We start from the raw sequence: 26,661 nt of genomic DNA on the forward strand, positions 1-26,661 counted from the left end.
TATGCCTTATACCATTGATTTTTAGACCTTTTCCCTTCCCAAATAAGTTTAACAAGTTGTAAATTTCCCTCTAAGTAACTTTGGTTTTGACATGTTGTGCTTTTATCCTCATTAAGTTTGAAATATTTTCAGATTTCCTTTGCAGTTTCTTCTTTGATTCATGAGTTATTTAAAAGTGGGGTTTTTTTAAAATTCCAATTATTTTTGGTTTTCCTAGATATCTCATTTTTTCATACAGTTCTGTTATCATCAGAAACCATACTCTGTATGATTCCAGTTCTTCAAAGGTTTGAGTCTTGTTTTATGGCCTAGCATGTGTTGTGGTCCGTCTTGGTAAATGAACCATGTGGTTTGACAAAAAAGTCTACTCTGCAGTTGTTGACTGTATTGTTCTATAAATATCACTTAAGTCAAGGTAGTGGGAATATATTTAGTGATGTGTTCAGATATTCTGTGTCTCTACTGATATTTTATATAATGGTTCTATCAACTGCTGAAAGGCAGAAGTTAGTTTTCTACTATGATTGTGGACCTTTTAATTCTGTCAATTCTTGACACCTCAGTTTTGAAGATATTTACTACTTCTGCTGAAGCTGTGTCTCATGCATATTTACAATTGTTATGCCTTCCTGATGAACTGATGTTTTCGTCATTGTGAAATAGCCCTCTTTAGCTTTGTTAATACTTACTGTCATGCAGTTTTATGTGATATTAATTTGGCTACTCCAGCCTTTTTGTGCTTAATGTTTACATGGTATATCTTCTGTCCACTTATTTTCAATTCCTGTGTGTCTTTATTTTTAAAGTACATCTCCTATAAACAGTATATAGTTATCTTTTTGTCTGTTCTGGTAATCTCTGTCTTTTAATGGGAGTGTGTAGTCCATTAACATTATATAATCATTAACAAGTTTTTATTTTGATATATATAGTTATGTTTTTTATCCCATTTGTTTGGCTTTTTTTTGCTTTTTTCTTTTCCTCCTATTGTTTTTTCTTTTGGATTCTTTGAAAAATTTTTTGAATTCCATTTTAATTAATTTATTAGATTTTTATATATACCTCTTCATGTGATTTTTTTTTTAGTGGTTCTTCTGGGGATTACCCTATAAATCCTTAAGTTTTCATAGTCTTCATAGAGGTAATTTTGCACCATGTTATGTAAAATATAGAAACCTCTTATTTATGGAAGTACATTTACATCTACATGCATGTAGTGCAATTTGTTTTTAGTTTACAATATCCATTTTTGTGGGGCGCCTGGATGACTCTATTGTTAAGTGTCCAACTCTTGATTTTGGCTCAGGTCATGATCTCAGGTCATGGGATTGAGCCCCACATTGGGCTCCATGCTGAGCATGGAGCCTGCTTGAGACTGTCTCCCTCTCTCTCTGCCCCTCTGCTGCTTGCACTTTCTCTATCTCTCAAAATAAATAAATAAACATTTTTTAAAAATAAATAATAAAATATCCATTTGGTTCTTTTTTTACACATTCAGTCACTCTGCTGAGGTTTCCTAATATTTATTGTGAGCATTTCTTTCTTTACCTCACCGAGGTTCCTGCCTAATAATTGTAGAATCTGGATCATCTCAGGGATGGCAGCTGTGAATTATCTTTTACCTTGAAAATTGATAACATTTTCTAGCTTTTTGTATATGTAGTGATTTTTTAATATATCCTGGATATTGTGAATGTTAATGTTGTGTAGACTCAGTATTTTTTTTACATTGCTCCTGAGTGTTGATGTTACTTTAGCGATTAATCAGCTTGGCTGGGCTCTAACTGTACACTGTTGTACCTGCAGCTGGCCATGCCTTAGACCTCAGTCCAGTGAAGCCTTGTTGGCAGCCATTTTTTGTTTGCTTTGCACAGGCACGATTGATGAGTCAGCTGAAGACTAGTGCTGAGTTTAAATATAGAATTAGCCATTCTTCTCTGGCTCTCTCCCATCTGAGGTTCCTCTCTCACTTTCTAATCGCCCTGGTTGAACCAGGGCCCCTTTCCATTGCTCTTTTGGCCTAAAAGACTGCAGGATTTGTTTTCTTTTTTTTTTTTACTTTCAGAGTTTTAGCGACCCAGCCTTGCCACTGTCATGACGATAGACACTCTTTGAGCCAAGTCACAGAAAATGGAAAACTCACTCTCCTCTGATTGCTTGCTCTAGATTTCCACACCCTTCTAAAAATGCCTGCTTTTTTCCCATCTCTACGACTCTACAGTAGGTTTTTTGTTGGTTTGTTTTCCATAATTGTTTGTAGGAGGATCTGTAGTTAGACACTTCACTCTCTCACACCAGAGTCTTCTTTCTTGAACTCTTGTTCAGTCATTTCTACCATTCTCTAAAATCTCTTCTTACTTCTCTGCCCTAAGTGGGCAAAGCATAACCAAAAGCTCAGTGGAGTCACCTGTGTGTAGGAAATCCCAGCTCTTCTACTTGCTCACTTAAGGACAGTCTCCTTAACTTCACTTTAGTTTCCCCATCTATAAATTACTTTAGATTCATCACCTATGAGTTAGAGATTTTAATATTCTTAAAGGAAGGAATAATTGAATTTAAAGTAGAACTGTAATATGTGAGGCATATACCATAGTTCTCCGCACATAATATATACTAAATAAATAATCTTACCCCTTTTAGTCCTTCAAGGACTCCTCTTCTTCTGAAAGACCTCAAAATGGCATTTAGCCTTACTCTACAAACCATCCTCTGGTATCTCATTGACTCTTTTGGCTTCATCTTCCCTCTTAGAAGCCAAAGACTACCAAATCTAGTCAAATGTGTCAAGAACTACAAATGTAAATATTTCAGTTCTTTCTGGATAGCCCATGTGAATTTCCTATAAGTCCTTCAAACTCATGTCCAAATCTGAACTCATCATTTCTTCTCTCCATCCCCAAATCAACCTGCTGCTTCTGCACTCACACATTCAGTTAATAATATCACCAAATCATTAATCACAGTATCTCCAGCCTGTCTCCTCATATGTATTCCTGTTGCCTCTGATTTTGTTTGGACACTCACCATTTTGCATCGAGACTACTACTGCCTTTAGTCTATTTACCCAGTCTGCCATCCAATGTGATTTTTCCCACATTCAGATCTTTAAACCACATTTTCTCATTGCTTAAAACCCATCATTGGTCTCCCATTCCCTTCAGGGCAAATTCCCAACTCCTTAGCAGCCTACCGAGTATATCTGCTGAGTCTATTTCCACACAGGCAGGCACCTCACACCCTGTCTGTATTGAACGCTGTGCAGTTGAGTGCATCATCTTTCCCAGGCAACTATACCTTTAACGTGTACTCTCTCAGCCCACCTCTGAAATTTGGTGTAGGCAGTACCTTCTGTCTTTCAGATCATGTCAGCTTAAGTGAGGTTTCTCCCATGATCCCATAGCACCCTATAGAGCATTACTATGGCTAGAAATTATCTGCTGTCACTAGATTGTGAACTCCTTGAGGGCAAGCTGTATGCTCTTGCTCAGGCATTTGCTCTGTCTCTCCTTGCCTCCCTGTCTCTCTCAATCCCCATGTACTGTATGTTTACTTTTACCAGAGATTAAGGGCTAGAGATGATATTTAGGAATTTAATGGATACAGGTCCTGTTTATTAACCTTTTCCGATTTATTTCTATTGTTTGTATGAGCCAAAGCCATCTGTCTTCATTGTGTGTAGTCACCAGTGAGGCATACATAATATACTTACATTTTAGATTTTAAGTGTGTACTAAGGCCCAGTTAATATTTTCACACTAAAAACCCATAACTAAGGCCAAGAGTCTTCCATAATGTAACCAGTGATTATACCTCAGTGTAGAACAGTTTTCAATGTGAGCATTATTGACATTTTACACCAGGTAGTTCTTTGTTGTGGGAGATTGTCCTGTGCAGTGGAGGCTGTTGAGCAGTGTCTCTGTCTTCCACCCACTAAATACCAGTGGCAAACACCTTGCCCGGCCCAGTTGTGACAACAGAAATAAGAAGTAACATGCCCAGGCCAGAGGCTCAAGTACAGGATGTTTGTGAGAAGTAAGGATAAAGATTGGGAAGGGAGATGATACCCAGTACCAAAAGCACTCCTGCCAAACAGGAACCTAGCCCCAGAAAGGCCTAACTGTCCTGCCCTACAAGAAATACCACATATTTATTATGCTCACTCTGCTGGAGAGCATGCCATGTTGTTCTTGTTGTGTCTGCACTGACAAGAGTCCCTCTGGGTCTTACCTCACTCTTTTCAGAAACTTGGCACAGTGTGTTTGTTTGATCTTTATAAGGGCCACTCCTCAGGGCTCATGTGACCATGAAACTTCTTGAACATTTGAGAGGAGTTGGGGAGTTGAAATGTTCGGTGCCACGTTCCACATATTTTCAGCTTTAAAGATCATTCGCAACAGCAGTTGGGAGAGGAACAGACTTCTGCTGAGTTATTGCAGTTAAACTGTATATAGTCGGAATTCGATATAAAACCTTTGAGTCAAAGTGCTTCTCCCATCTCAGATTTCTGTGTGTTGGTCTTTAATTTTGCCTGTCCTTCCTTTTTCTTTTTAGACGATCCATGTTCTTATGGGAAGTGCTGTGCACCCCTTACTGACTTCCGTGGGAGATGCTATAGAGGCCATAATCATCACCATGCATCAGGAAGATTTTTCTGGGTAAGCACTTCCAACCACAATTTCAGTAACCTTTGCTACATTTGTCTTTCATTGACCCACCTCCACCCTTCTTCCCGAAGTCTCTTTCCACACAGGGCTTGTTCCTCTCATGGCGGGCGTGGCCTTCAACCTCATACTGTTTTATCCATTGTGAGTGCCATTAGCTGATTAAAATTTTTCAATTCTTGTTTGCATCATTGCTCTCCTGCCTTTGAAACATAGAATCATTAACATCTATGGGACTCAGCATGATTCAGGACTTCTGGCAGTTGGTACATCTTCTCTTTCCAAGTTCATCTTTATCCTTACTTCTCGCAAGCACCCTGTACTTGAACTGTGGCATAGGCATGTTATTTCTTGTATAAAATGTCCCTCCTCTGCCGCTACGCTGGTCTGAGTCCTGCTCTGGCTTTGAAGGCACGCTGCAACTCAGCTCCCTGCAAGAATGATTTTCCTTTCTCAGAGTTTTGTGGCAATTCAATCTGGTCACGTCACACCTGGCCATCAACGCTTGGGTAGTATTCCACAGCTGTTTCATAAGAGTACTTCTTATCTATGTCATAGTTGTCTTGAGAATAAGAATCATAGGTCCTAACCCAGTGTTCACTGAAATTGTTTTAAGGAGAGTAAAATGGCCAGGACATTATTTATAGAGAGTTTGGAATAGTTATTTGCACATGCTTAGAGTGATTTTTTAACATTTATTCATTTTTTGAGAGACAGCGAGAGCATGAGTGGGGGAGGGGCGGAGAGAGAAAGAGGCACAGAATCCGAAGCAGCTCCAGGCTCTGAACTGACACCACAGAGCCCGACACGGAGCTCGAACTCACAAACTGTGAGATCATGACCTGAGCCGAAGTGGGACGTTTAGCCGACTGAGCCACCCAGGTGCCCCGTGATTTTTTTTTTTTTTTTAACTTAACCGCTCTAGACCTAAATATTCAAATATTAATATGTAGATATGTGTTTTATATTCCTAGTTCATAGTTACTATTTTTGAATTTTCCTATTTCTATTTATATTCATGTTGTTTAAATATCTACTTTATTAAAATGTTCAGCCACTAGTCTAGCTGTTTATAGAAAATTGCATGAGTTCTACACTGTCCTTTAATTTTTCAAATCACTTCTTTCATTTGCAGAGTATTTTTAAAAAATTTTTTAAATGTTTATTAATTTTTGAGAGACACAGAGAGTGAGCAGGGAAGGGGCAGAGAGAGAAAGAGAGGGAGGGAGGGAGACACAGAATCGAAAGCAGGCTCCAGGCTCTAAGCTGTCAGCACACAGCCTGATGCGGGGCTTGAACTCACAAACCATGAGATCATGACCTGAGCTGAAGTCAGACGCTGAAGTGACCAAGCCACCCAGGTGCCCCTACACAGTATCTTTTGAAGGATGAAAAGGTCAATCTCTGTTTTTAATAATGACATGAAGCACAGAAGGGTGAAGTGGATTATAGGCAAAAGACTATAATATTTGGAGATAGCACAAAACTGTTGATTTAGCAGTATTTGGAAAGAAATGAATTTTGTTCAAAGGTGATCTGAAATGTTCCAGTTAGACTGATTATCAATGCCTCTGAAAAGGAAACAAAAATGAAGGCTCATTCTGTAAGAGCAATCAGATAATACTTCAGCAGCTGTGTTGGCGAGCCACAGCTAGTGCCTGTAGATAACGGATTAGACATTAAAAGCTGGCTCTCCCAATAGCTACATCCTTACTAGTTTGCTTAAATGCTAGGGAGCCAGATTACCACTGATAGGTTGCCATGAGTACGAAGCATTATTTTAATGTGTATGACACTGTCCTTAATTTGTTTTCTCAAATGGCTTTTGATGGTTCCATTTAAGCCCTCTCTCTATATATGGCAGACATTTGAGAGTCCACTGATAGTCGTTTTCCACATGTGTCCTTGTAGGAGTGTGGAACACTGTTTCATGGTGCGTTTAAAAGTGTTGTGCCATGACAGTAATTTTCTCACTTTCTAGAACTTTGTTATTAGTAATTCTGTCATGTCATTCCATATATGAAATGTTTGGCTTATATGAAACATAAGGTAAGGTTAGATTAAATTGTTCAAGAAGGAAAATTCACTTTTATTGTAGGGCCAGCCCCCAGGAGTCACAGTTGGAAAAATAATAGTGACCATCTGCCCTTTGAAGCCCTCTATACCTATTTTAGGTACAAGGAATAAAGCAGGTTAACCTTGTCAGCCAGCCTTATGTGGAGTGTGGTGGGTTACAGAATCCCTCTGCTATTTAAAAAGTAATGCTCAACCTGGTTTCCTGGTATTTGAAATGTATTTAATAGGACCAGTGTCTTTCTTTCCAAATTAGATAAAGCTTGAAACATAAATGTCTGATTGACATAGTACATTGACCGTAATTCTTTTATTTAGTGTAAAATGGCTCCTGTCCAGTTATAGCTTTGCATGGGGAAGGAAGGCAGTAAAAGTAGTAAGACTCTCGATCCTGAAGTGATGGATGTGCACCTCTGATGGGCGCAGAGCACACACACACACCAAAAGTCTTGGTGACATGAGGATGAACGTCTGCCACTTCTCAGGCGTGCATTCGGTCTACCCTCGACTCGTGCGTGCAGCTCTCACTGTGAAGGCCCTTCAACTTCTGCACTCTATCAGTTGAAAATCTCTTACCAAAAGCTTTGGGGTAATTGGGAAAACTGAGCTTTAGCGATGGCCAAGCCAGTTTTGCATTCTAGTAAATTTCAGTCAGGCTTCTAATCCACACTGAGAACTGATAATACCTATTTCAAAATTTTGTCCACTGGATCATTTTACTTACATTGACACATGCTTAAGGAACTTGTTTTAGTATTTTATTTTCTAATCCTCATGGAAATAATTTCAATTAACCAGATTAAAATTCTTGAAATACTCCTCTGGAGGAGTACTAAGATAACAACAGTGCTTTTGATAAAGCACAAGAAACTATGAAAGAGATTGGTGTCCTTGTTTTTTTCCAACCTTGACTTTTGAACTGAATGCAGATAGGCCATGCAGTGTCTGAATCTGGCAAACCCATACCCCACGTGAAGATTGCCCTCACTTACTGAGGCCGTCTCTGCACTCGTACCCAAGCAGCCCTCCACCGTGTGACACTGCACGCGGCAGCATTCCACCGTGCCCCCCAGTGGCCTCGCCTCAGGACGTTCTGTCTTATAACCAAACAAAATCTCTTCCTGCCAGAACTTAAGACTGGTTTCTCTATTTCTGTCTACTTCTAGAAATAGAAGACCTTTGGTTAGTATCCTCTGATAATAACCATTCATTGCTGTCTTTGAAGATAATGAAGTTCACCTTATTCTCTTGCTCTGGGCACTTGAGTCATATCTGTTGTTCTCTAGACCGTTGCCACTCTTTCTACGTCATTCTCAGAATATGGAAACACTCATTTTTTGAAGAAGATTCAGCACTTTGTAGCCAATGATCTCATTGGTTAGCTAATTAATATCAGGTGATTTCTAATTTGGGTATAATTTCTTTCCTATAAATATTTCACATTCTTTTAATATATTCCTTAAAGAGCAATTATAAACATTTATAAATTATAAATAGTATTTCATGGAGCATCAGCTGGCATCATCTGTTGATCCAAATTAAAGCCTTTGCAAACCTCATCATCTGGGAGGAAAAAATTGCATACCATGTGTATTGTTACATAACCAGCTTCACAGTCAGAAATCTACTATTCGGCTGATCAGACTAAATAGCACAGGAGCAGAAATATCTTTGCCAAGAGTTTGTTTGGGGCAGGCAGTGTTTTCTGCCCTTACAAAGTGTAAAATGCTATTTCAGGCTTCATTATTGATTTATTCACTAACCAGGCAAAACTATGAGTGGATGGAGATTTGTAAAGCTGCGAAGGACCTTGAGAGGTCAGAGAGTGCATAAGGCACTGTGTGAATCATCCAAGACAGATGGTTGTCCGTTTCATTCTTAATAATCTCTAGGTAAATGGATTCTAAGATTTCTTCAGTAATCTTCCTAGCATCTCAAAATGGCTTTTATAATTTAAACGTTGTTTTATGCTCTTTAACTCTTAGGAAAAATAAACAATACTTTTTTTACCATTGAGGGAAAAAATTCCATAGGACTGAAATAGCAGGTGATGGGTTGGCGGGGCAGGGGTGGGGAGCGGCAGGCAAAAGTTAAATACTGACTGTTAGTGCATTGCCTGTTTTCTCCCTTTTGCAGGTCATTATCCAGCTCAGGAAAGCCTGATGTTCCTTGTTCTCTGTACATGAAGGAGCTTCAAGGTTTCATTGCTAGAGTTATGAGTGACTACTTTAACCACTTTGAATGCTTGGATTTTGTCTTTGACAACACGGAAGCTATTGCACAAAGAGCAATTGAACTTTTTATTCGCAATGCCAGTCTCATAAGACTTCTTGGCGAAGGTGGGAAGGTACGACTTGCGGCTGATTTTGCTCAGGTAAATTGATGCATAGCTACAAAGGGGGAAATGTTTCAGCCTCTATATTACCTATTTATTGAAAGACTGAGTATGTGTTCTTTTACTGCTTTAAAGAGTTGAAGCTTTAATAAAGAAAAATAAATTCATTTAAACTGAATTGGTAAAAAAAAAAAAAAAAAAGAGAGAGAGAAGAGTTTAGACATACTTTCATGCCAGATATTTTTTCTCTATTTAATAAAAGAGTCATCACTCGTATTTGAGATTTCAAAGTTAAGGTGAAGTGGTTCGTTCCACATTACAGAAACATGTCCCATTTTTCTGTAATGTAGGTCTTTCTTATTATTATCCCATGAGATCAATGTTGATAAGAGTAATTAATTAATTTTGCTGGAAAATAATATAGGCAATGAACTGTAAAGGTGCTGCCTGTTGGCACGTAAAGAGAAAAAGCTCCCAGCATGTCTGTAATCCTCTAGTGGCCAGCTCAGTATTCCAAGACAATGTTCTAATTCACTTAGATGCACACTGGACCATCTAGATAAAGGGTCTGATTATTTGGTCTCTTTCTGTTGAACAGAGTACCTTTCTTGTGTATGGCCAGGTTTGAAATCATTCCGGGCTCTCGAACCATGATCACCTCTTATAGAAAGGGTTTTTTCCTTTTTCCTTTAGACAGATTTTTTTGGAAGCCTTTCAACAATATCAGAGGCAGAGAAGAAACCCCTCAAACATATAGTTGAGTTAAAAGATTCAGAAACAGATCATTCATATTTACATAGTATGTCAAAGGTGAACTCATTTTTTTTCTTTTTTTTTTTTTAATTTTTTTTTAATGTTTTATTTATTCTTGAGGGAGAGAGAGACAGAGCATGAGCGGGGATGGGGCACAGAGAGAGGGAGACACAGAATCCGAAGCAGGCTCCAGGCTCTGAGCTGTCAGCACAGAGCCCAACACGGGGCTCGAACCCACGAACCGTGAGATCATGACCTGAGCTGAAGATGGACGCCCCACCGACTGAGCCACCCAGGCGCCCCAAAGGCAAACTCATTTTTCAAGCCTCTCCAAGCTGTTAACTTTACTAGTCTAGATAGTTATTCAGATGGATTGTTCATAGTTTGCCAGATCCCCCCTGCTTATAAAGATAGTCAAATTTTAATGTCCTTATTTATCCCTGTGTGTATCTGGGGACAAGTCTGGGTTCACTATTCCCTTGCTGAGAAGATGTGCACTACTTGTACGGGGGTGATTGTCAGACACTCCCTTGTACCTGATAGAGGCACAAAAGGGACCAGGTACATTATCTCACATTTCAAGAGCCAGACTCTTTGCATACGAATTGGGCCAGGATTAGTCATTTTCATCTCCACATGATTTGGAGACCACCAGACCATAGTAAAGAACCTTCTTTGGGGAATAGGCCTTTAGTGGCGTAGGCATAGAAACAGAAGTTAAATGTTACCATTCGTGTTGCTCCTTTGACCTTTTTCCACTTTCATCAGCTTCGTTCTCATGCCCTTGCACACTTTGTTTTGTTGTTACAGGTTAACACTCCGTCTTAAGGATCGTACATAAGCAGTGTGTTACTTGTCCCTTACTGGCTCCAGGCCGCTGGCTGGACTGAGGGCACAGCCGTGCACCAAGTCCTGCTCTTGTTAGAAACACCCTGAGCTCTACTCAAACGGGTGTCTGTTCTCTTTCCCCCTTTCCTCCAGAATTTTGTTTTTTCTGTTCCTGTCCTCTTGGCTCCCTGGGGCTCCCTCCCCCACCGGTTTATTTGCATTCTGCTCCAGCTGGTCCTTGAGTCACTTTCCTGGAGGCAGCACTGCAATCAGAGTGGCCAGGAGCAGAGAGAGACAGCAGAGACAGCCAGGATGAGGGCGCTGCCTGCTGCGCCGCAGGCTTTTCGTTGCTGATTTTTATGTGATGTTCCCTTATGAGTCTTGAAAGATGGAGAGCATTGTCCTGTGACCCTTGCTGCCACACCCAGCACCTGCTCCAAATGCAAGGCAGCCGAGGGTGGGTTGACTCCCACCTTCCAGAAACCACATCATTCACAATTTTATTTGGCATTTCTTCTTCCTTAAGACATGTCGCCCAGTAAACCAAACCTTTTCTCAGCTCCCTTCCCTTAAGATCAGTAAAACTCATTAGTCCTCATTACTAACTAAGGCTCCAGGACAGCCTCTCTTTTCCATTTCTTAAATATAGAAGCAGCAGCATCTACTCAGCGTGAGGTCTGTTTCCCTGACTCCTTTGTTCCCTCCCGGACTGTGCATGTGTCCCCACTTCAGATCATCCTGCCACCCAGCTTGCATACAGTCCCCACCCTGTGGGCTGTGGGCACAGGAGAGACGGGAGGAAGCCCTATCAGAGTTAATCACGTTGTGCCTAGTAGCTTTGGCTAGTGATATCCAGCTACACCCCCATTTACAAAAATTACAGCGAGTTGGGGGGTTTAATTTGACCTGGTTTCTTGCCACACCTGCAGTTGTACGGTGCTGCGCCTCAGCTTTCTGGATCGTATTTGATCGGACGTGTCTTCCTCAGAGAGTCAAAACACTTAGAAGGCATTACCCTGACATTTGTATTCATGACTGGCATCAGCTCGGGACTGGAAAGCCTTTTGACTGCCTCGTTATTGAAAGTTCTATCAGTTTGTATTCAAAATGAAACAAAGCCATTGAGGCCACTGGAATCAAGAACGCACAAATCCTCTCTGGGTTTTAAAAGTGTTCTTGTGATAAAAGTGCCCACTCTTCTGGCATTAAAAAAAAAAAAAAAAACAGAGAAGAAGCTCAGGAAGAGACCCATAGGAGTAGGTTAGGGACTGCTGCCTAGCTGTCATTCAGTCTGCTTGCAAAGACAGATGATGGTATGTCTTAAAGATTTCTTTAGGAATCCTAACCTGTCCCTCTGGCACCGTTGCACAGGTGAGAGGGGGAGTAGTTGCCCAGTGCCATCTGGAGGGTTCGTGGTGAGGGAAGTACCCGACATGCAGCCTCCTTAGGAATCAGGTCACGGGCATGAGGTGGTTTCCTACAGGTAATTAATTCCCTGCTGTGACCACATGCTCTCTGTGTCTACAGTAATCACACAGCAGTTCTAAAACACTAAGCTTGTTCAAGGCCATTGGGGTCTGCTGACTCAGAATCTCTCCAGGGATTTGTCTACACTGCCCTTTGAAACACACACTTCCCTCTGCCCCTCAATATCCTTTCTACCCTGAGGGAGGGGATGGCTAGTGGAATTGGCATTAAATTATTTACTCAGTGGTCCTCCTAGCAGTTTCTATTTATAGGTCTTCTGGTGCCTTTTAAATATACATATACATATACATACACATACACATATACATATACACATGTATATATGTATATATATGTGTATACACATGTATATATGTATATGTATGTGTATATGTATATGTACACATGTATATGTATACATATATACATATGTGTGTGTGTGTGTGTGTGTGTGTGTGTGTGTATAGTTTTTTGGCCTGAAAATATAAATTTAGAAAAGAAAACAAAATTATCAAGATTTCCATTCCAGTTGCCTTTTCCCCTGAGCAGTGTCAGGCAGGAAAGCGGTAGGAATATCCACAGATGCCCTGTGGTTAACCAAATGTCTGCAGTGGGTATGGAGCGGCCCTGTAATTAGTTCACCGTGCCTGCAGCTGACCGCTCGCCTCCTCTGAACCAGGGAGGGGGGAGAGAGAGGCGTTTGAACATGCCATTTGTGCATCCACAGCTAATTGCAGAGTCACCTCCTCTAAAAGGAACACTCCTGCCCTTTAGAAACATGGCCTTTATTGTTTAATGGAATTCTGGCCGAAGAAAATGGTTTTCAGTAGCCTAGAGGTCCTTTGTTTATTTTAAACATTTAACATTTTGAAATTGTCCCATGGCATAGAAATCTCCTGTATCATCATAGATTACACAGCAACTCAAGGTTTTATTCTCTTATATTGTAATTTTTCCCTAGCTACTTAAATTTGCTTTAACATTCCATCCTGCTCAAGTGCTAAGGCAAAGGTTTTTTGGTTTAATCTTTGAAGATGGTGAAGCCCAGTAGGGTAATTGAAAAAAATGACAAAAATGTTTCATGAAAAATACTTCATGTAATCTCAGTGTGTAAAAACCATCTCACACACACACACACACACACACACGTATATGATTGGAATTACCAAGTCAGAGATCCATGATAATAGCACTTTTACTTTGTGCTCAGTGTAAAATAAATGCCACATCCTGAAGGAAACCAGTAATTCCATCAAGTGAAGAGACTAAACAGGTCCCAAGGACCCACTGTCTTGTTTGAGAACACTGGCTTCAACCTGCTCTGTTTTGCTTTGTTGGCAAGAATCCTGACTTTCTTAAACCATGAGCTTCTCCCTTTTCATTTACTTAATTTTCTGTATTTTAGAGAGTTTTCTAACCATGTTAAGGTTTCCCTCTAGGACATAGGGGGCATATTCTGTGTCTTCTATATCTTAGGAGAGAAATTTCACCTGCTCCACCTAGAAATTCTAGTTCCCCTCAGAACCATCTCCAGGAAGCTGCCCTCCACTTCCCCCATGACAGTCAGTTCATACATTTGGTATCACACTTGTTATTTTCTTAGTAATAATCATGTGTATGTATATATGTATATGCAGTATATGTATGTGTATGTATATGCGCACACAGCTTTTTATGATTTTGATGAGTAATAATTGTTTAAAGATGGGGCGCTTAGGTGGCTCAATTGGTTAAGCATCTGACTCTTGACTTCAGCTAAGGTCATGATCTCACAGTTTGTGAGATCGAGCCCCTTGTTAGGCTCCACTCTCACTGTGCAGAGCCTGCTTGGGGTTCTCTCTCTTCTTCTCTCTCTGCCCCTCCTCCACTCATTCACTTTGTCTCTCTTAAAATAAAAGTATACACCAGTCCTTTATGATAGATAGATAATCTTCACTAAATTTGAAAGAGGTCCCTGAAGGCAAGATAGTCTAATTTATCTTCTCATTCCAATGTCTAACTTGGTGCCTGGCAATTAATAGGGAATCAAAAATGTTTCTCAGATGAGTGATTGTTTAGGTCTCCATGGTCTTGCAGTAGGGAAGATTTGAGCAATATTTTAGAAGGATGACCAGCAGGACAGAAGCTCTACTTTCCATTCCTGTGTTTTTCTTGAAGGAAGATGCTCCATAATTTTTTTCAGACATTTTCTAAACTGTTCTTTACCAGGGTTCTGTTGATAGCTAGAGAGGAAAAACGGTTTACTATCTGAGATCCGCATATGCGAAAACTTTGCACTTGCTAGATAAAGAACAAATAGCCTACATCTCCCTTTAGTGACAAGTAAAATGTCTTGTCAAAGGAGGAAAATAAAGTGAAACCAGTAGTTCTTGAGTCAGGAAGCAAATTAACTTGCTAATAATGTAAAAGGGGGAAAGTTTAAAAAAATGCCGGTAATAATTGCTGCCATTGAACAAGCACCTACTGCATGATCACTCATATTGCTTTGTGGAATTCTCTATTTTATTTGTATACTTCTGTGCATTAGTGCTGTCTCCATTTGACAGATGGGAACCTGGAAAAAGAAGTGAAGTCCGGGGCCACACGGTAGTCATTGTAGATTTGGAATTTGTCGTAGTTGTGCTTCCTCCAGAGTTAGGGCTTTTAATCACGTGGGCCAGCTTGGTGAGAAGTGTCATTATTTATACTTAATACAGAAACGCTTGTGATGCCTACTTAAAGTAAGGCATGCAGTCCTAAAAACCTTCCCTTCTCCAATTTTTCAGTGGAGAAAAGATCTAAACCTCCTCCTTTTACATAACCAAAAAAATGTTCTTCTATTTTCTTGAAGGAATTGTGTCATGTTACATTCCTTTAGTAAATGCAAAAGTTATCTAAGTTCTTGCCTTTTATTAAATTTTATTGAATTTCAAATTTTTCCTCACAGTCCAGGTAAAATTAAGTTTACTGCAAACTACAACTTTCTGTTATCCAGGTGTGTGTGTCCCCAGTTCAAGATAGGATTCTGACATATTCTGACAAAACTATGGAGTATCTTTTAATGTTTCAGATGGAGTTGGCTGTGAGTCCATTCTGCAGAAGAGTATCTGATTTAGGAAAGTCCTATCGGATGCTGAGGTCATTCAGGTGAGACCTAGTTCTTTTATTGCTGTTGATATATCCAGATTCTATTAACAGATAAATCCTTTCCCGCTGTTCATGTTGAAAAATACGGAATTGCCAATATTCAGCCATTTTATGACCTACGGCAATGGCAATTTCATATGGTTTATCTTAAAAGTTATTATTCAAACCAGAAACCCATAGAGAATTATGTGCAGTGATTGTGTGTGTGTGCATGCATGTGTGTGACTTTTTAGTTAAAATTCATAAGACCGAGCTGATACATTTTATTATGTTCTTTCTAGGGAGGATTTTTTTTTTTTTTTTACTCCTCATTCTTACAGAAATAGATTGAGTAGTAATACCAGGCGGTTAATAATTATATAGGCATCTTTTTCTGAAGTTTTCATTTGTTCATATATCATTTTCAATCTAACCTACCTCTGAAAAGGTCAGAGGTTAGACTCCATAGCAAAACTATTAAATAGAATATTAAAAGAGTTTAGTGGTAAGATGTAGGGAGTAACTAGAAAGATGGGCTAATGCAGTTGAGCACAAATTTATGATTGAACTTCCTAGAGACCAGTTCAAAAAGAAAAACAGTTACTTCGAATCCACCACCTAAGAATATACTAACTTATGGGAAAATCCTTTGCAGTGCTGGATGCTGAGCTAGGCCTTCCACCACTTCAGACTGTAAGGAGCACCGAATAGCTTAACAGCTATGGCTGTTTATTCAATAAGCTGAATAACATCGTAGCACACATAGAAAATGTATACGTTCAAAAAGATGACCAACCCTGTGGGCCGAGGGGACCAAACATAAATACCCATTTTGTGACCACAGCATTCTAGAGGGGAAACCTGATAAAACTGTCTGGAATATCCAAGACCATAATGGTCTTTGAACGTTTCTTTATAAAGGTAAGTGAAGAGGGGCGCCTGGGTGGCTCAGTCGGTTAAGCAACCGACTTAGGCTCAGGTCATGATCTCGCGGTCTGTGAGTTCGAGTCCCTCGTCGGGCTCTGTGCTGACAGCTCAGAGCCTGGAGCCTGTTTCAGATTCTGTGTCTCCCTCTTTCTGACCCTCCCCCATTCATGCTCTGTCTCTCTCTGTCTCAAAAATAAATAAACGTTAAAAATTAAAAAAAAAAAAAAAAAAGTAAGTGAAGAGATTCCAGGCATGCAGTTTGCTAAAAACTGACTCAGAAGTAGAAACCAGGGTAATCAATAAGACGTATGGCCTTTAAATGATTTCTTCACTGTCTTATGCCATCCACACTTTTGATAGTTAGAAAATTCAGGCGTGATGTCACTTGAAACGTAAGAATCCAAGGTTGTTGATTGAGAGCCCTGTGCTTTTTCTTGCCTATTTGTAATTGGCCAAGATTTCTTTTTAATGCCAAAACAAGAACCTGAGTTATTTTCCTCAAATGTGCCTTTTTACAGTGTTGGGTTTTAAAAAATCTTAAAGTGGGATCACAGGTGTTTTCAGATACCTTCTTTGGATCTGCTCAGACCTTTTAAAAAGTATTTAAATATTTTGTTGAAGTCTTAGGGTTTGACATTACCAAACATGGACAGGTCGAAAGATGAAGGGGTCCTGAGGTCACTGATCCACCAGTCATCTGCCTGTATCATAAAAATAATCTGTGAAGACTCCTGTGAAGTCACTGAGTTATATGGTAACCCAGCAATTCCAGGGGTGATAAGACACTGCCCCAAGTTACAGAATCAACTAGTATGCGGGAGGTCATTAACCACCTAGCTATTGACAAAAGTGTGGGAAAGCTGTCATTTGGGATTTGCCATATTAAGATGAGGCTATTATTTTTGGTAGTCCTGGCCGCATGTTTATTGCATGTGTATGAATTAAAATAGTGTTTATCTTTCTATGGGCTGAGGCAAGATAGCTTTTACCCATGTGCTTTTAAGTTGTATCACAGTGTGGGATACAAGTTCTGAGGGTTTCGCATGAAACCAATTCTGTTGTCAGTCATGTAAGATGGGACTTTTCTGGCAACTCTCCCAATTCTCTCACGAGAAAACGAACCTGTAAAGGAGCATTTAAAGTTAGAGTGGTGACACCGTCTAGTACCAATTTATGGATTAAAAAATTGATATTGATCAACGTATAATTTAAAAAAATGTTTTTTATAGCTAGCTTCTCTGATGGGGCAATGGTCAGTCGGGATGGGCATCAAACTTTGACCATGACTCATAGTAAGAGGTATTTTATATTGCAATCTGCCATACACTTGCACGCAAACACACTCAGACCCATACACACACATGCACACCCACATAGGTGTGGTGAAACAATAATTACTCTTCTCATTCTCTGACATTTCTAGTTTGGTTATTTTATCCCACTACATTGGCTTCGTGACCTGCTAATAGTTTGCATCAGCAGTCTCTCACCTTCCTCACAGGGCCTCAACTCTTGAATTTTAGCTGCTAGTGGCAGGGGCAGAATTGTTCCTCTCTGCACTTGGGAAGATCTATGTCCTTCTCTCCTGGAGTTCTCCTGCCCCTGAGCTTCCTCTTGCAGAGGACTCCTTAGCACCAAAGCCTTGGCACATAATGTTAAGAGAACAATTAGTGTATGTATATATACACACACACATATATATCCATTGCCTATGGAGCATGCTCTGTAACTTGAATTTAGTGAAAACTTCTAACACAGATTTTTATATACCAATTTATTCCTGCAGTTACATTGAATCTATGAAATCTGTTGACTTGAATTTAGCACTTTCTCAGTTGTTTGATAGGACTTGGATGACCATTTGAGAAAGATTTTAGGATAAACTGGATCAGGAAATAAAAATGAAAGCATGGTATATTCTGGGGTTCAAATCTAGCTCTAGTCTGCAAAGAATGTTTTAGGGCCCATCCTTTGGGAAGAGAGACACCACTACATGCCATTTACCTCTGTCTGTAAACATTGTTGGGAAAGCCCTGGTTTCTTTACTGTTGTCATAGGAAGAGACTGACTTAAGTAAAGCTTACCTGTGTGGAGGGTCCTACACAGTCTTTCCCTAGAGAGGAGAGACTCAGTACTGAGTAATCTTTGTTCCAGTATCCCTAATGTCAGCCCTCTACTTGCCTCTCTGAAAACATGTGTTAGATGTCTGTCTTTTCTCCACAATTAGTCCTGAGCAATTGGAATGGAAGGGCCCGCTCTTGTTAATTCTGTCATCTGTGCTGGGAGTTGTGATGAGGGGCCATGCACATGACTGACCTTGACTCTCATTCATGGGTCTCCTCCCATGAGTCACCAGTTCAGTCAGAACCAGTTCAGTGGCAGTCAGTGGAGCTTGGCCAAATAATCTGCCACACTAATAGGATCAAATATATGCCGCCATTAACAATTCATAGTGTTGGTTAGTAGCTAATAATATGAGAAAAAACTTTGTAATGCATCACAAAATGAAAAAAAACAGGCTAGTAAACAGTATATATGATATAATCCCTGCTATTTTTAAAATAATAAGTGTATGTATGGAGAGGAAAAGTCAAGAAGGATAAACAACATTTTTTTGATGGATTGTCACTGGTGAGTTTCCCTTTAGAGGTTTTCTATATTTTTCATGGTTTTTGCCTTGGTGGTTCTATATTTGTAGTTAGAAAAGCCAGTAAATATATTTTAAAGTCCCTCTTGTAGTGTTATTCCCACTTAAAAATAACAAAGAAGCTAAAAAATGATATAAAATACTGTAAAACATCATGTAAGGAGGAGAGCGGGGTGAGAAAAATAGGCGGCCTTGCAACGAAAAGCCAGGTTGGCCTACATCTGAATCAGAGGTGGTGGCTACAGGAGAGGGCGGCAGGCCCCGTGCAATGGCCTTTTTGCGAGGGAGAGTGACAGTGCCAGCCAGACCCCCAGTGCAGCACCCCTCACCCAACACACACACACACCCGCACACACATGCGCGCACCCTTATGGATTTTTCCCCTGTGATGGATGCCATCTGCTGCGGGGTGCTTGCTTCTTGACAGTAATAGTAGTGGACTGTTGAATTAAGCCAGCAAACTTCTTGCATACATTTACATTTTACTGTCTCCTTTAGAGTTTTCCAGGCAGCGGGAATTTTTTCTTCCCCAGGACAGAATGAGGCCTCAGGAAGCTGCTGACATTAGGGATTTGCCCTTGGGTGATTTGTGTTTCCACTCGAGACACATCCTTGTCCATCCCTCTGCAGCAGGGCATTGTCCCCTAAGTGGGGTTTACAAGGGTGGTTACCCTAGCTCCACTTGGCCAGGGGCCTGGAAGCACTCTCAGTGCAGACCTTAGTGAGGCAAGGGATGGAACAGGGACCTCGTGCTATTACCAGCTCAGGGACACAGACCCAGGCCCCAACACCTTTGCTTTGGAGGGCACAGTGTCGCCCCTGGATTGTGTCCACGGCGTGCTCTGCCAGAAGCCACCAGGAGACAGGCTGCCATGAGGGACCTATTGGCCTGAGGGGCTGGAGAAGGAAACCATCAGTAACCTTGGAGTATAGAATTCCCGTCAGGTGGTTTCACCTGTAGGCGTGGTGAGAGTTTGCTGTGTCTACAGTTTATCCTTCTGCTTGGAATTCTCCCCTCCACGCCTGCATGTTTGTAGAATGAAAGCTTCCATTTTTAGCACTAGGACCCCCAAGTGTGTTCTTTTCTTTTCACTTGTGAATCTGGGGTTCTTAATCCATCCCATGAAGTAACTACTTCCCCAGGGTTTCTGGATTCTTTACTCCGAGTTTCAGATTTCCACATTGTAGCCAGAAGGCAGCCACATCCTGGGCTGGATTTGGTTTGCTGTTTGCCAATACTTTGGCAGTGCTGGGAGCACGCTGCTAAATGTGGAGGGATGGGTATTTCGCTGATTATCGTTTTTATTGCAGTCCGTATTTGACCACTGACTGCATGTTCAAGCTGTGTGCTAAGTGTTTCACTGATACTCCACCATTTGACCTTCACAAAGACACAAGTCAGGAGTGACTCCCAGGACGCCTTGATGCTGGGGCTGCTTGTCTGAAAGTCCTGTGGGAATTCCAGATCTGCCTTCCAGACCCAGGGCTGCCTGATCCCCAACTGTGCTTGTAACCGCTACACCCCAGAGCTTATTCCAGAAGTTCCCATTTGTTTTCACTCTGATTCTAGAATAGCATCCGAATGCATATACAAATCATCCAGGAAAATGTCAGTTTCAGGTGAATCTAAACTCCTCGCTTTAGTGGTGACCTCTTGTTATGAATGCTGCATCTCACTGTCGTCTGCTGTGTACAGGCTTCTAGGACATGCCCGAAGAACGTTGAGCCAAATGTACACTTTTATTTCTGGAGGGTGTCTTCCTGAAACCCTGCCTCCTTTCCTGCCTGGGCTGCTGGGGTTCATGACATCTAGATCCTAAGAAAGGAAGCTAAGAGTTCTCTAACCTCTTTACTCTGAGTCTTGACCCACCTGCAACCCTCAGCCTCCTGCTTTGTTCTCTCCTGGGACCCCCATGGCCCCTTCTGCCACAGCACCCTGACCCCTCCTGCAGGCTTCCACCGTTCTCTTCCCCTCTCCAGAAGGCCAGACCCTCGTGTGCCCTGTGCAGGGGCAAGAGTGTTCCCTCCCCTCCACTCTCATTTCTCTGCTGTTTCCAGATGTCATTGCGTGTTCTCGGTGGTCTTGCCACCTTCCCAGGCCCCTGAGCAAAAGGAAGTTTGCAGTGAGGAGTGGCAGGTGGCATGGGCTGCTGCCGATGTTGCATGTGGATGCGGGAACAGCAGTGTCCCTTCACTTCATCACTGGCCTCCACGGACGACCAGCAGCCCCCCAGCTGGAAGTCCTTTCGGCGTGGAGACCCCCTACTGGAAAGAGTGCTTCTTCTTTTTTTTTTTTTTTTTTATTTATTTTTGGGACAGAGAGAGACAGAGCATGAACGGGGGAGGGGCAGAGAGAGAGGGAGACACAGAATCAGAAACGGGCTCCAGGCTCCGAGCCATCAGCCCAGAGCCTGACGCGGGGCTCGAACTCACGAACTGCGAGATCGTGACCTGGCTGAAGTCGGACGCTTAACCGACTGCGCCACCCAGGCGCCCCAAGAGTGCTTCTTCTAATGGGACCTAATACTTCTGATTAATGAGGACTGCCTGCTGTCTGTAAAGTTTAACCTTGAAAGTGCTGCTCTGTTTAGCGTGTTCTCGAAGAATGATGCTGTGGCATTTGGGGTAACTGCGTTTTATAACACCTTAATTAATTTCCTTTTGTTCCTCATGTCACCTCAGATGGTGATTTATTTTTTAACTTGCCAGTGTTTCAGATTCCACCTGGAGTCAGGGAGAAGGGAAGTTTTCATGCTGTGTTCTTTCAGACTCTTAAAACAAGCACCATGAGTAAAATGTCTGCCTTTGATGTGTACAGGTAATTATGTCAGTGATGCATAGTGTGGAATCAGATCCAGTGTGGCAGTCCTTGTAGTGGCTAGAGTGGGAGATTGGGTCTTGGCAGAAAAATAACTGCTGAGACTCACAGCCACAGAGGGACAGGTGATGAACAGACGGGCTCGTGCGAGCCGGTTCTCACCATGCCTGGTTACAAAGGTACATCAGCCAGCAACCACCGAGTGGGTCACCTGCAAGCCTCCCTCCGTGCTGTCCTCATGCCCTTCCACCCCGGTATCGTCCTCAGTGTGCATCAAGAACAGATTGAAGGGGGGGCACCTGGGCGGCTCAGTCGGTTGCATGTCCGACTTCAGCTCAGGTCATGATCTCACAGTTCCTGGGTTCAAGCCCCGCGTCGGCCTCTGTGCTGACAGCTCAGAGCCTGGAGCCTGCTTCAGATTCTGTGTCTCCCTCTCTCTCTCTGCCCCTCCCCCACCCAACTCTGTCTCTCTGTCTCTCAAAAATAAATAAACGTTTAAAAAAAAATAAAAAGGGGCGCCTGGGTGGCGCAGTCGGTTAAGTGTTGGACTTCAGCCAGGTCACGATCTCACGGTCTGTGGGTTCGAGCCCCGTGTCGGGCTCTGGGCTGATGGCTCAGAGCCTGGAGCCTGCTTCCGATTCTGTGTCTCCCTCTCTCTCTGCCCCTCCCCCGTTCATGCTCTGTCTCGCTCTGTCCCAAAAATAAATAAAAAACGTTGAAAAAAAAATTTTTTTTAAATAAAAAAAATAAAAAATAGATGGAAGAAATTAAAAAACAGTATTCAAACCATGAAAGCAATTTAATTGCTGTAGCTATGTTTCATATTTGACTTTAAACCCCCTGGGGTAAAAGAGAATCCCATTCAGCTATGTAATTGTCATTTTCAGGAGGAAGGAAATACATGAATTTTAAGAGAATTCTCTGTGCTCATTGGTACAGAATTGTAAATCACCTATACCTGGGACATCATATATGGAGCACTGAGAGACGCAGGGACCAAAATTCTCGGTCGTCGTCCTGTAATAGAGGCAGAAAGGATTCTGTATGGCTGTTCTTCCCTATGTCAAGGCCTGTCACACAGAACTGGTCCCCCAGGGTCTCCTTCTGTCACGAACCTGGGTTCAAGGTGAATCCTGCCAAAATCAGATGGCACGGGCAGAGTGAGCTTTCCCGGGGCAAGGGGAGAGCCTCATAGGACCAGAGAGGCAGGGAGTGAGGGGAAGGCGTGCGTTCTCCTGTCTCCCTGCGTCCCTCACAGCAGCTGTCAGGCATGCCAGACCTGCAGGATGAGCCTATGACCCAGTGCAAGGACCCCTCCCCACAGCTCACAGGAGCGGCCTTGCCACTGGCACAGCAAAGCAGACCGCGTGGCCACCAGCTGGTTTTGGAGTTGCAGAGAGCTTTCTGGGAATGTCGGCCACTCCTGGGGACTTTGGCTGGGAGCTGTCTTTGCTGCTGGGACAGTAGGGCTCCAGCCTGCGGGAAGCGGGACTGGGCACAGCCTCATCCCCGTGCCGGCCCAGAGTCAGTGTCCCCTCATTGCCCTGCAGCAACATAAGGTCAAGCCGGGTGAAAATATTGCTGTGAGAGACTGTGTGATACGGCTGAAGTACACAGGTGACTGGAGGTCCGCTTTGACCCAGAGAGAACGTGGGGGCCCTTAAGAAATAATGGTGTGTCCTTCAAATGGTGTCCTGTAAACATTGGTTTTCTCAGGGTTTTCTGTAGAAGTTGTTGACAATTGAAATTGTGCTTTTACCAGGGCTCTCTGTTCCCCGCTAAGTCTGCCTGCTCTAAAAACATGTTGAGTAGTTGCTGTAGTTGATATCCTAAAAGAGTCTGTATGGCAAAACTAAGAGCCAGGATATCTGTATTTGAATCCTTAGTCTTCCCTTTTCTAGCTTTTACATGGTCTCTCCATCCCTCAGTTTTCCCTACCTGTAGAATGGGGGTAGAGCAGTACCTCCCTCATAGGGTTGTTTGCCGGAATGTTTGAAGTGCTGGAATATTGAAGCCTGGCACACTGTGAACGCCGCGTGTGGTAGGTGTTGCTGTGGTAGTGTTCAAACCTGGGAGCTCCCTCCCAGATGGAGACATTCACACAAGGACTTACCGGGATGCCTACAGACAAAACCAAACTTCCTCGGTGACCGTTTCATACCTTCTCAGGAGCTTGGCTCTGCGTGCAGTTCTGCGGCGTGGGGCCCTGTGAGAGCATTTGGGCCTGGAGGATGTTCACGGCAGGTGTGCTGTGGGCTCAGTGTGGCCCCCAGAGGGCCTGGGCTGGAACTTTATGGATTGTTGGTGATGGTCAGCACAAGCGGACTGAAACGTTTCCACAATGACTATGGAAAAGAAATTATAGGAGAATGTTACTTGATAAAATGCTTGAAATTAGAAAACTCCCTACCCAAGATAGATTTCATTTTCAGAATAGTTAATACAAAGACATTCTGATAATAATCTGGATCCATTGAGAACCGGCTGCCTGTTGAGAGCACTCGTGACTCTGACATCAAACCTGGACATGGATGTGAGGAAGAAGCCGGTCTTCTGGGTCCTGCAGGCCTCCCGTGTGGATTGGGGGTAATTAGGATGGGGTGAGGCAAGAGCCCAGGACACAGAGCTGTTTCACACACTTTGGAATCATTTCTGCTCTGCCGGGAGGTGCCACTGTCCTCTTCCCTCTTGAGATTCAGCCCCCACAGAGGGGCGTGTCCACCTCCTGTCCGTCAGAGCCCACAGCCAAGGAGAGGTCAATAAAAGTTTCTGATTACTCTTGCCAGCCTTTTGATTGGTGGTGATTGGTGGTGGGGTAGATTTGCCTGTGCATTCGTGTGGTGTTTTGGAAGGGAGCTGGCATAAATCTTGATGGGATGTTCAGAAGGTAATAATTTAGTACATGTGGGGTATCATTGCCCTTTGAGAGCTGTGTAGACCATGTTTGCATTTACCCATGCTAGGTTATAGCCCAAAGAGGGATTTTTATTTAAAGTGAAAGCTGGAAGTTTTGATCAAGATAAGTATCTGTTGGTTATAACTGTTTGAAGGCTTTACTGCTGCTTTGATTTCAGACTGTTAATCAGATGAGCTCTAAAAGGGGAATTTGCTGAGCCACCTTGAAGTCAAGTTATACCCATAGGCCAGGGGAGGCCAGCCTGCCAGAGTGTAGGTTGGGTGTGTGTGTGTCTGTGTGTGTGTGTGTGTGTGTGTGTGTGTGTGTGTGTGTGTGTCTCTCTCTCTCTCTCTCTCTCTCTCTCTCTCTCTCTCTCTCTTCAGGCTGAATTGGGGGTAGTGGTTAAGAAATGGCTAAGAATTAGCCAGTTTAGGACGAATGCTATTATTCATTCTCCCGCTCTTAGCTATTATAACTACTATGCTATTCTACTAATGTGCTATTAAGATTCTTCTACCAAATCACCTCTTTCAGTATTGAACAAGGTGAAATAACTTTTGCTTTTTCTTCTCTTAGACCCCTGATCTTCCAGAAGAATGAACATGTGGCCACTAGTCCTGCATTGGGGGATGTTATTCCATTCAGCATCATTATTCAGTTTTTGTTCACCAGAGCACCCCCTGAGCTGAAATCCCCTTTTCAGGTAATAAAGTAAAGCCAGAACTCTCTTGTGAGTTCTCCCTCCTAAGTCTATAAATACAGAGCCCCAGTCACTGAATGGGTTCCTGGCCTTCTCTTGCATTCCTCGGTCATGGATCTCTGCCTTTGCAGTGACAGATTGCCCACTGCTCAGCGCCCACTCTCAGCAATGGAGAAATTACCCTGGGGAAGCCAGAGTTCACCCTTTAAATATAATGACACAAGTAATTGATTCATAAAGCTTTTTTTTTCCACGTTTTTATTTATTTTTGGGACAGAGAGAGACAGAGCATGAACGGGGGAGGGGCAGAGAGAGAGGGAGACACAGAATCGGAAACAGGCTCCAGGCTCTGAGCCATCAGCCCAGAGCCTGACTCGGGGCTCGAACTCACGGTCCGCGAGATCGTGACCTGGCTGAAGTCGGATGCTTAACCGACTGCGCCACCCAGGCGCCCCCATAAAGCTTTTTTGATGGAGGCACCATTTCCTCTGCTGACCCACCTTCAACTGACAAATCGGAAAGGTTCCTTGGAGGTCAGGAAGGTGCACCAAAGGCTTGCCGCCTTCCTGCGGGCAGGTGTTCGGGTAATTTCACATTGGGAATCCTTGAGCAGCACTTACTGTCCTTGACGGACACTGTGTGAACACCCTGACCCTGTCTCTGCCTGTGTTCCCACCCTACAGAGGGCAGAATGGTCCCATGCACGCTTCTCCCAGTGGCTGGATGACCATCCATCTGAAAAGGACAGGCTCCTCCTTATCAGGTAAGGCCATGCACCCCTGGGACACCTGCCTGTTCCAGCACGGTGGAGGGGGAGGGCAGGGTTGCAGAGGGGAAGGAGGCCAGGCAGTGCTTGGGGCACTCAGTGGCACCGCCTTGCGGCAGGCCGCCTGCGAGCATAGGCACTTGTGTGTGGGACACCCTGCGGTTGCAGCTGTTGGGCACAACGTGCTTTGCTGTCTGTGTCTTTCACTTCCACATCTTCACGTCGCCTGTTGTGCTGTCCCCTGACCGGTATAGCCCTAAAAGCTGTCGCCCTGGTTTTGAAAACCCGTGTCCCCAGTGAAAAGCCCTAGAGCCCCATTTTCTGCTTCATTGTCATGTGTTGCGGTCACTGAATCGGTGGAGCAGAGATAGGAGTAAACTTTTTTTTTTTATATATATGAAATTTATTGTCAAATTGGTTTCCATACAACACCCAGTGCTCATCCCAAAAAGGTGCCCTCCTCAATACCCATCACCCACCCTCTCCTCCCTCCCACCCCCCATCAACCCTCAGTTTGTTCTCAGTTTTTAACAGTCTCTTATGCTTTGGCTCTCTCCCACTCTAACCTCTTTTTTTTTTTTTTCCTTCCCCTCCCCCATGGGTTCCTGTTAAGTTTCTCAGGATCCACATAAGAGTGAAACCATATGGTATCTGTCTTTCTCTGTATGGCTTATTTCACTTAGCA

The 26,661-nt window shown here is 42.8% G+C and overlaps 1 protein-coding gene across 3 annotated transcripts in view; it reads left to right on the forward strand.

Annotated features, from left to right (window-relative positions):
* The window catches only part of COG5 (component of oligomeric golgi complex 5), a 323,149-nt gene that overhangs the window by 278,268 nt on the left and 18,220 nt on the right, over positions 1-26,661 (forward strand). For all 3 annotated transcript variants that reach the window (XM_047841858.1, XM_047841851.1, XM_047841850.1), the window contains exons 17-21: positions 4,552-4,655; positions 8,871-9,108; positions 15,167-15,243; positions 25,087-25,213; positions 25,894-25,973. In XM_047841858.1, the coding sequence (XP_047697814.1) occupies positions 4,552-4,655; positions 8,871-9,108; positions 15,167-15,243; positions 25,087-25,213; positions 25,894-25,973 (626 nt within the window). The remainder of the gene's footprint in view (positions 1-4,551; positions 4,656-8,870; positions 9,109-15,166; positions 15,244-25,086; positions 25,214-25,893; positions 25,974-26,661) is intronic.

Source organism: Prionailurus viverrinus, chromosome A2 (assembly GCF_022837055.1).
Source record: "Prionailurus viverrinus isolate Anna chromosome A2, UM_Priviv_1.0, whole genome shotgun sequence".
Classification (NCBI taxonomy): Eukaryota; Metazoa; Chordata; class Mammalia; order Carnivora; family Felidae; genus Prionailurus; species Prionailurus viverrinus.